The sequence below is a fragment of the Aspergillus nomiae genome (assembly GCF_001204775.2).
Source record: "Aspergillus nomiae NRRL 13137 chromosome Unknown contig00279, whole genome shotgun sequence".
Classification (NCBI taxonomy): Eukaryota; Fungi; Ascomycota; class Eurotiomycetes; order Eurotiales; family Aspergillaceae; genus Aspergillus; species Aspergillus nomiae.
This window is the reverse complement of record NW_015378334.1, coordinates 33161-43058: the sequence shown is the minus strand read 5'-3', so window position 1 is coordinate 43058 and position 9898 is coordinate 33161. Positions and strand designations below refer to the sequence as shown.

The window sequence follows — 9898 nt, the reverse complement described above, 5'->3', positions numbered from 1 at the left end:
CTAAACTGACCATGCGTTCACTCCATCTAAACAGCCTTCTCGGGATCCTTCCTAGTCCTCATCTCCCTCACCTCCCCGGTCCTCTCCTCCGTCGCCTCTCTCCTCACCATCTTCCTCGTCGCCATCGTCGACTGGCTCCGAACCGGCCAACCCCTCTCCAAATCCTCCATCATCGGCGGCATCCTCATCATCGCAGCCTTCTTCCTGCTCAGCTGGAGTACCTACCGCGAAATGAACGAGGAGAGGAAAAAGTCCATCGAAAACGAACAAGTCGAATCCGACAGCGACGACTAGAATTCAGTTGATATCTATCTCGTTAATTAACCGGATCCATCATCCGGTAATGTTACTCGTTGCTTACCATTTCGGATCTTTTTTTTTCCCCTGAAAAGCCCCGGGTCTGTTTATATCTTACCTTTACCTTCCTTTCTTACTTTCTTTTTATATGTTTATTACCATTCATTGCTTGAGTTATATTATAGAATTGGTCACTGTCTTTTTTGTTACATGGCGGTGTTGATTTAGAGTGTTCGTGGTTTCCCCTATTTTTATTTTTATTTTTTTTTTATTTGGTCAATGTACATTTTTACTTTCATTCTTGGTCTTGTACTTTTGGTTCCTTTCTTGTTGGTTATGGGATACAGTGCTGTGTTCGGGGTATAGGAGTAGGGGAGTTTTGAAACTTCTCTACTTGACACATCTCTCTCCCTTGCCGGGGGGTGCAAACTATGCAATATACATACTACTTCTCTACATTCGACGATGGGGTGCGGGGGCATCTGTGCAAAGGCTCCGCAGGGTCGATCAAGTTGGCTTGGTTTCTCTATACTAGGTACAAGAACAGGAAATGTAGGGCGCAGTGCACGCTGTCCTTAGATCCCTATATGACATGAACATCAAGGGCGATCTCCCAGAGATAAGAGGATGCTGTACATGGGCAGTAAGGAAGGTGTTTAAATAGATTAGGAAAATGGGGGGAGAAAGAGGTGAACAACGGTTTTACGTTTATCTGGGTCCAAGCTTCTCCAGGGCACGAGCACCCTGTTCTTGCCATTCTTGTTTGCTGACCCACATATCCTCCTTGTCGGCGATCTGAGAGATAGTTAGATGACCAGAGTTTCAAGCTGTGTATAAGTGTGGATAGGGCTCAAGCTCTTACCAGGTTAGCAAGGACAGCACCGCCCAGGAAGACCATGTGTCTCCGTCTTGGCGGATCCTCAATCCGCACCTTGAATTTCTAGACTAGAGTTAGCGTATATCTCCGTGACGGATATTATTAAACATACGTTCAGCCTCTCCGGGTCTCCGTGCAATACACGTGTGAGCCACAGCTGCTTCAGCTCCTTCTCCAGTCGTGATGGCAGACCAGGGTACATGCTGCTTCCTCCACTGAGCACGATAGCCTTGTACAAGCTGGAGCGAACATCCACATCGGCGCCCTGGATGGTGTTGAAGAGCATTTCGGCGATACCGGGCTGATCCACGTCCACCAGGTGCGGCTGGAAGAGACACTCGGGAGCCTCGAAACGCTCACTTCCTACACGGATGACCCGACCGTCGGGGAGGGTGTAGGACTCGACAAGAACAGTTGTATCCTCCGAGAGCTGTTTGTCCAACTCCAAATCATAAGAAACGTAGCAAAGCTTCTCCTTGATCTGGCGCACCGTCTCGAAGTCGGCCGTACGGTTCAGGGCATAACCGCGGCGAAGGAGGAGGGCGATCATGTTGCGGGTGACATCACGGCCCGCGACATCCAATCGACGGATATGGTGATTCAGAACTGTAGATTCGTATACCGGGATAATGTGCGTGACACCATCACCGGAGTCGACAACCACACCGCTGCTGAGACCTAGTAGACCATATGAGGTTCTTACGCTCCCAAGTCAAAGGGAGTCCTAGTACATACCCTGGGCGTATAGTGCAAGCACAGCTTGAATAGCGACATATACACCACCGAAGTTGTAGCCTTCCAGCATAACCTCAGCCATCTTCTCGCGGTTCTTTAAGGGATTCATGGGGGGTTCGGTAAGAAGGATTTTGCGACCGGTGGGATCAATGCCCAACTTCTCATAAAAGGTATAGTTCCATAGATGTTGCATGTCATCCCAGTTTTTCACTATTCCATTCTCCATCTATCCATTGGACACGATTCAGCAACTTGGAGGCGCACAAGCAGAGAGCGACAACGAGCCGCAAGGAGGGGACGTACAGGATAGCTGATCTGAAGCATTGATCTGGCAGCGGCAGCTTCATCTCCGCACATAATATCCTTGACAACAATGTCGCCAGCCTGTTCCTCAGTTCGCAGTATGGGCCGCCCCACTATTGAGGGGAACTGATGCTCGGGGAAGTTCTAACGGACAGCAACCAAGTAAACAAATCGCCCTTTGAATATTATATAGATCGTGCCAGTAGAAAGCATACCTGCGCAGCATATCCGACCTTGAGGAAACCGGTTCCTCCGTCGAGCACTGAAGGCATGGGTTAGTTGACGGGACGGGAGCACCAGGCAGGAGCTGTCAGGAGCGGAGGATCAAGCTTACCAATGGGCATCTCCGCCATGGTGTTGGATGCGAATTACAAAAATAAATGCTTAAACAATTCCAAAGTGACAAACAAACGCAATCATGAGGATGTGGTCAGGAGTGGGGGGAAAACCTGGGGGAGTTGATAGAGAATATGAGGGGAAGGAGAACGAGCAACGTTACGGACTGGCGGTGCAGTCAAGTCAGTCGTCGTCACTGTTGCCCGTGAGTGGAATGCCTGGGTGCCTGAACGCCCGATGTCTGGGGACTGTTAACTCCGACGAGCTCACCTCCACAGAACATCATACTACTACTAAACCACTTTATCAGCCACGATTGTAAACTGAGTATAACGAATTGTTCCGCAGGACCAAATAAGCAAAATGTTTCTTGGTTGTGGACTAAGGGCCACCTCGGCTCTCAACATCCAGCATTAGACAATGCCAGAATCCTCACAATGATGATTGATGGAGGTGAGAATTCCATGTATAACCGCTTAACATAGTATACGATGGACGTCTATAATCATGGCCGGTCAGTCAACCCATTCTCATGGTAAATGACTAGAACAACCCTGTCGCAGTTGTCCGCCCGGTATCGGGACCGCCCGGTTATCGATTATCGTTAAGAACAACAACAAGCATCTACTCCCTTCTCGTAGCTCATAACCTCTCATATCTCTCACAACCATCCTTAACTCTAGAGCCAATTGTACCATCAAACATGACTCGCATCGGCTGGGTATGATCAGCCCAAGAACCACTAAACAGCAATGTTACTAACCTATACAAACAGTATGGCCTAGGCTCCATGGGCCTAGCCATGGCCTCCAATCTCCAAAGACACCTGGCGACCAAGAACGCCATGAATCTAATCTACTCGAACCGGACCATGGCACGCGGTGACCCTCTCAAAACCCTAGGTGCGACCCCAGAGACCAGCTTCGCCAAACTAGTCGGTCAATGCGGGATCATCTTCACCATGGTGCGTACAGCTAAAACAATCGCATTCCATAGAACTAACACGAAAAAGGTCTCCAACGACACAGTCCTCCAACAACTAATCGCATCCGCCATTGGATCCGGACACTCTCTCCGCGACAAGATCTTCGTAGACTGCTCGACCGTCCACCCCGAAACGGTGGGTCTAACGGTCTCCAAACTGAGAGAACAGCAAGCGTCTTTCCTGGCGGCACCTGTGTTCGGCGGCAATCCGATCGCGGTGGATGGGAAGCTCGTCTTTGCCCTTGCCGGGCCGAAGAAGGCCTCGGAGGTGGTGAAACCGTTGATTCAGGATGTTATGGGTCGCAAGGTTATTGATTGTGGTGAGGATGCGACTAAGTCTTCGCTTTTGAAAATTGCTGGGTATGAGATACCTTCTACTCCCTTTTTTTTTTTTTTTTCTTCGCTTTTACGCGCTAAGGGAGCAATACTGATGATTATCAGTAATATCGTCACCGTTAATATGATGGAAGCTGTCGGAGAAGCCCAGGTTTTCGCCGAGCGTACTGGACTCGGCACTGGTCCGATGGAAGAGCTCATCGGGGAAGCTTTTGGCGCCGTGGCTGGTGGATATTCGAAAAGGTGGCGTAGTTTAAAATCTCTGCTTTATGTTGGGTACATCACTGACGAGTTACAGATTGACGACCGGTGCCTATGCGCCGCCGTTGGAATCTCGGCCTGGGTTCGGTGTGTCCCTTGCTATTAAGGATGCGAACCATGCATTTGCCATGGCGAAGGAGCATAATGTTGAGCTTCCCGGTCTGAAGGTCGCGCATGAGAACATGGTGGCTGCGAGGGAGTATGCTGGCGAGTGTCTGGATAGCAGCTCAATGTACGGCGTTTTGCGTCAGAAGGCGGGAATGGCTTTCTGGAATGAGAAGAGTCGGAAGGAGTGAAGTTGGGATTGGCCCATGGAAGAGATGGATTCATTTATCATTCGGACATTAGATTAATTTTTGAGCGCCACGTAAATATGGGAAATGGCTCCCTGGCTTCCATTACTACGAGGTGCAATGGAGACGAGACAAGGCGGGATCAAATAAAACACAGTTCCATTTGGATTTGACTATCTATACTTCGAGGTCTAACTGCTGCTGCTGCTGCTGCAGTCTCTAGTATATGGCACTAATTCTAGATCTACGTCGGGTGTTTCCCGACAACTCAGGAGGATCCTAAAGCCGATCTTTCAGAACATGAAGCGGATGAGGCTATCGTGTTCAGAAGTTCTATTGTTACGATGCTATATCCCAAGGGTCAGTATGTTTACCGTTCCTCCATACACTGTATAGCCAGCATAATTCGGAAAACTTCTACCATTTTTCAGGCAGTTGTGTGGTAAGTATCCGAGTGGCATGCCAAACATGGTAGAGGAAAGAGTTAGGGACAAGAATCACCGAAAAGGAAAACCCAAAACCGAAACGAAGGACGAAAGACAAGGAGACGCCTAGAGAATGTATAGAGGATAGTCTCAAAAATGGATACCCCCGCCTGAGCCTTGTGACCGGAATTGGTCAAACATATATATATATAACGAAATTCCACCCGACTATCTGTCTATACGGTGGCTGCTCGGTGAAGATTGGCCCGTACCGAAGATACGGTTAGGCTGGTTCTTAATTCTGGCTGTGTCAGCCAAGGACGGATACGCTTCCGCAAATGCAGGGCCGAGACTCCAATTGTTGAGGTTGCGTAGATGCCTTTCAAAGACGGGGTTGATGATCAATTCATCGTTATCTCCCGTCGACAAAAGACAATCGGTTTCCTCATATGGCCAGTTGACTGACAGTGTACGCGTAAATGGTATAAACCAATTGTCAAAAGGGTAGTCCTGGTGTGCCATCACGACGCGATCGCGCATCCGTGGCCACGGCAAGTAATCAATCCAGGCGGGGTGTGGCGTTAAAAGTTGCGATGGGCGCGGAGTCGACCATTCTGGTAGCCGATCATAATTTTCAGCCGTTGGGTAGATCTGCCATCGCATGAGAAGGAACATGACATATAAGACAGCTACTTGCTCCGGAAGGGAGGAAATATCTGGAAATGTGCGCAGGATATCAGTGAACACCTTCGACAACGGGTGTGAGTAAGCGCCTTTTTCTGGGTTGAGCAGGGAGGAGACACTGGGATAAGGAGGCCCCACTAGCTTTTGCTGGGGGACCCCCGAGGCTGCTTCGCGCTGCCGATGGTGGAGAAAGTCCAACAGGATGGCATCCAGCGTGCAGGTTGGTGTAATGTTTCGGATTGGCGTCATGTAGGCGGGCAGAGAGTGCTCCGCCATGGATCCGTGGATCGGCGATGGGTAGGCCGGAGGAGCGTTCATTGGGGCCGCTCGGAAGTTTCCCGGCGAGCGACGGAAGCCCTCCACTTTCGGAACTTGTTGTGATGCATCCAGTAGAAAGTTAAAGGCCATCCTTTCATCGTTCCCAAAATCCAACCCATGCGTCATATTATGCCGCTGATAGTCAAACGCAATGCGAAACGAAGCCGATGCCCCATTTGTGGCGCTTTCGCGCCGGATGGTGCCTAACAAAGGCGCCGAGTGTGTGGATGACGGCGTTTCGATTCTCGCGGAAGCTTCGGAGTAAGAATGGTCGACATTGGTGGGCCTGGTGTCACCGAAGCAACTGGTTTTGCAAATGGTAGTGCTGTAGACAAAGGGGGGCCGAATGCGTGCCCGAGGAAGCGGCTGCAGCGGCGGGAGGATCTGGGAGCGCCTATTTAGCTCTAATGATCCCTGAGAACATGGGTGGGTAGTTTTACGGCACCAGGGGCCAGACTTACTAGCACTAGACGCTTCGTGCTTCCCGACTAGAGGCTGAATGACGTCCATGATCGCCTTCAATGCCTGTTTGATGTCGCGGTTCTCGGCTTGAATGGCTTCATTCTGCTTCAGCGCCGCCTGGAGATCCAAAAATGGCTTCTGGGAAGAGAGCTCGCGGACGCGGTGTTCCAGCGAATCTATATGAGCTTTAGTCCTCTCACGAATTGCCCGTTGAGCCTGCCGGTCGTTGGCTCGTTTCTTCGCCAACTGCTCGGGAGTGAGATTGGCTACACCTCGTGCGGAACTACTATTCAACTTGCGTTTCCGCCCCGCAGGCCCGCCAGTGTCTGGCGCCGGTGTTTCTGCATCTGCATCCGCGGACGTCAATGCGGATGGTGTCGGTGAATCTTCCAGTTTCACATATTCCGAGTCCAAGTTGACGGGGTCGGTCGCGACTGGAGTCTCACGGGTTCCCGAGGAAGTAGAGTTGAGGGCCGCGGAAGGGGCCACATCATTCAGAGGAGGCAGGCGATTGGCCATGACCTCCTTCTCACGTGGTTATCGGAACGTCAGGGCCATTCAAGACGGCCGGGAGGATTCAGACAGGAGTATCCAGGATAGTACCTGGGATCATCAAAAGCTCAGAAGGGATCAGCATCGACGTCGTAAAAGGAAAAGAAATGGCGTGGTGTGAGAAGAAGAAGAAGAACGATACTTTTTCAGCCGACAACGTTTCGGGGCATGACTACGAACGAGTCTGGAACAAGTGGAGTCCCGCTGAACTTTATCGTTCGAACCCTTGTCGATGTCACCTCAAGAATGCCGCCAGGATTATCGAGACAAATTAATTGTCGTAATTGATTTGATCTCGCCCGCTGAAGAGTGCCGGCAGTGGCGTTCCCGATCGACCGTCCGATGGGAAAATTAAAATCAAAACCACAGCCTAAACCGACTGTAGGAGTCATACAAGTTGTACCCCGGAACCTTCACATGACAATTTGCCTGCTTGGTCTCTTTTTAAGTTTACGATACCAAAAATGTATTAACTTTGTATATGGCAAGCCCAAAAGCTCGAACGGCCACTCCCAAACCCCGGTAACGCATCACAGACAATGCCCAATCTAGTAATATCTCATAATGCCCAAGACGTAGTCCGACGTAACACTAGGTATAATGATCGTATAGAGAATAGGAAAAGATGAGAGATATACAGCACCGCAGATACGACAAGCAATCCGAATAGAGCCTTTTATACAGCAAAGCAGCAAAAGCATCGAAGGAACAGTACCTCCACGTAAAACTCATGGGGAAAATCGTGCAAGGCATGAAAGCAAAGAAGAATGGTGAACTTGGATCCTTTATTGGAGCATGTGACCCATCTTCGAAATCTATTGTGTTGTTCGCCATGTTAGTACTCCACGCATCAGGATCAGTGGGGGGGAAACCGACCTTTGTCCGCAAGTAGCCTTCGACTTCAGAACTCGTAATTCCCATCTTCCCGCCGGTTCGCCAGGCCAAGGGCACCATCGGTACTCGCTCCTTCACAACTACTTCCCGATTCGGTCCCTCAACCGCCCGGATCTTGTCCGGGTTGTTTGTCAGTAGGCGGATTCCATGTGGGTTGGAATCAACACCGAGACCGAGATCCGCCAACATCGCTGTGGCAAGACCGTAGCTTCTGGCATCTGCAGGATGTCGAAGGAGTAGATTGGCTTCGACGGTATCCGATCCAAGGTCTTGAAGATTATACGCTTTGAGCTTTTCTCCGAGGCCGATCCCGCGGCCTTCTTGGCGGAGGTAAATGATCACGCCGCCAGATGCATTCGAAGGCACCGATAATGCTTGCTGGGATGCCGCCTCATTCAAAGTTTCCATCGGGAGAGACATCAATCGAGCCGCCTCGTCGAGCTGTTCACCACAATCACAGCGCGCGGACCATGCCGTTTCGCCGGTGTAACATTCCGAATGGATCCTAACCAGCGGCGCTTGATTTGTGTTACTCTGCGCTAACTCGGGTGTCTGTGACGAACTAGGGTGACTTGGGGTACTCCGCCCTTGTCCACTAGAAGCGCCCTCGGTATTTGCGGTACTATCATGCCAACTGCTAACTCGGCCGGGACGGAGGGTACCGATGTATGCCCCACGGATCATTCGGTCCATTTCTGTTTCCCCCGGACGGACTGCGTCCAGACTTCGGGATCGAATACTGTTTCCGAACACAATTGCTAGATGCTCTTTGTTGTCTAAGTCATTGTGGTAGAGGTGAAGGAACATCTCGGCCCCATTGGTGGTCGGGATCCGTGCGCGAACAATACATTCGACATTTGGAAGGCAGGAGAGGAGCTTAGGGGGTTTGGTGTGCGTGGGTTGTGAAGTCTGCTGAAGTAATTGCGCGTGGTTTAGCGTACCACCTGGTGTTGCTGGGGGGGTGAAGGAAGGGGAGAGGAGAGAGGCAGGCACTGCGGGGGTGACATCGCCTCGGGTGTGCTCTGTGGCGTCAGGTTGATTTGAGGCATCACCACGGAGCTCGCCTATTCTGCTGTTCAATGATGGTGTAGCCACAGAGGTAGAGTCCAGAGGTATATCATCGATAACTTGATGAGAGGAAGAGTCCTGCGCCGTGAATGCCGGCGAGGCGTGAGATGGTAAGTTCGACATGGCAGACACGAGTAATGCGATTGCGGAATCAGGGTGAGAAGAACAGTGCTTAAGCGACCATATACATATGATGGGTATGATGTCAATAGATAACAGAATGCGGTCAGTGGTTAATCCAATGTGAGAACAGGCGCATGCTCCAGAAGGTCAGTCAATTGTACCGAGTATGATCACATTGCCATGCATATATCTCCCTCGGATCCGCAGGAATGACACAGCACTTGGCGGCGCATTGGGGCGGGGGAGGGTTTGGCATGGCTGACTCAGGTTTTCCATTAGTCAGGCCTTACGGTTTGCATTAGTCAGGTGCCCTTCCAGAATCCAGACTCACATCCAATGATATGATGTTAGATCCCCATTTTTCCTTGCCTCAAAAAGTTTCTGTATCCCAAAAGTTTTCTTTGACCCAAAAATTTCCAACTGTTATTTGATTCTATTGCTTCCCCGGTTTCAACGACTTCAGATATTTTCCATCCCACCCCTCGCTAACAGCTCAATTGACGATCGCATTTGATCGTGGAAGTCCCATCTTATCGCGGTTAGAAGATAGACCGGGCTTTATCGGTCGAATGCTCTATTCGTTTCTACGCCGTATACACTTATTACCTAACAGATTGCCATATCCTGAAGAATTTCCATTGAAATTAAGACATCCCGCCTTAAGATCGGCGTCCTATTGGAACATGATACCCCCATCGGACTTATTTCGCAAGAGTATCTGAATTATGATCTACTTGCTTCGCCGACCTTAGAGGGATCAAGCTTTGCGCTGGCCATACTGATGCATAGAATGCCTGAGCTTAGCGAAACTAGTCAAGTCAGTCAAGACCATTGATTTCTAGGCCCTAGTAGTACTATCCTAAGCTGGCCCAATCAACCATCAATTGCGAGGACGCTTCGATTCCATCCAAGACTCCTTCCTTAAATTTGTATCAATTTAGTTCAAAGGG

The 9898-nt window shown here is 50.2% G+C and overlaps 4 protein-coding genes across 4 annotated transcripts; 2 read left to right on the top strand and 2 right to left on the bottom strand.

Annotated features, from left to right (window-relative positions):
* Positions 1–35: 35 nt before the first annotated feature.
* Positions 36–290, top strand: ANOM_008796 (uncharacterized protein; the record flags this gene model as incomplete). The annotated part of the gene is made up of 1 exon (XM_015554052.1): positions 36–290. A coding segment is annotated over one exon (255 nt), but the record flags the coding sequence as incomplete, so codon positions are not given.
* Positions 291–792: 502 nt separating this feature from the next.
* ANOM_008795 (actin-related protein 2) lies at positions 793–2565 on the bottom strand (the record flags this gene model as incomplete). Its single annotated transcript, XM_015554051.1, has 7 exons — positions 793–1092; positions 1160–1237; positions 1287–1852; positions 1910–2135; positions 2213–2356; positions 2428–2474; positions 2547–2565. The coding sequence occupies 7 exons, from the start codon at positions 2563–2565 to the stop codon at positions 1006–1008; spliced, it is 1167 nt and encodes a 388-aa protein (XP_015404208.1). The 3' UTR covers positions 793–1005.
* Positions 2566–3251: 686 nt separating this feature from the next.
* On the top strand, positions 3252–4425 carry ANOM_008794 (NAD(P)-dependent oxidoreductase; the record flags this gene model as incomplete). Its single annotated transcript, XM_015554050.1, has 5 exons — positions 3252–3269; positions 3324–3512; positions 3561–3892; positions 3974–4111; positions 4167–4425. The coding sequence occupies 5 exons, from the start codon at positions 3252–3254 to the stop codon at positions 4423–4425; spliced, it is 936 nt and encodes a 311-aa protein (XP_015404215.1).
* Positions 4426–5075: 650 nt separating this feature from the next.
* On the bottom strand, positions 5076–8948 carry ANOM_008793 (uncharacterized protein; the record flags this gene model as incomplete). The annotated part of the gene is made up of 3 exons (XM_015554049.1): positions 5076–6253; positions 6311–6836; positions 7740–8948. The coding sequence occupies 3 exons, from the start codon at positions 8946–8948 to the stop codon at positions 5076–5078; spliced, it is 2913 nt and encodes a 970-aa protein (XP_015404203.1).
* Positions 8949–9898: the final 950 nt, after the last annotated feature.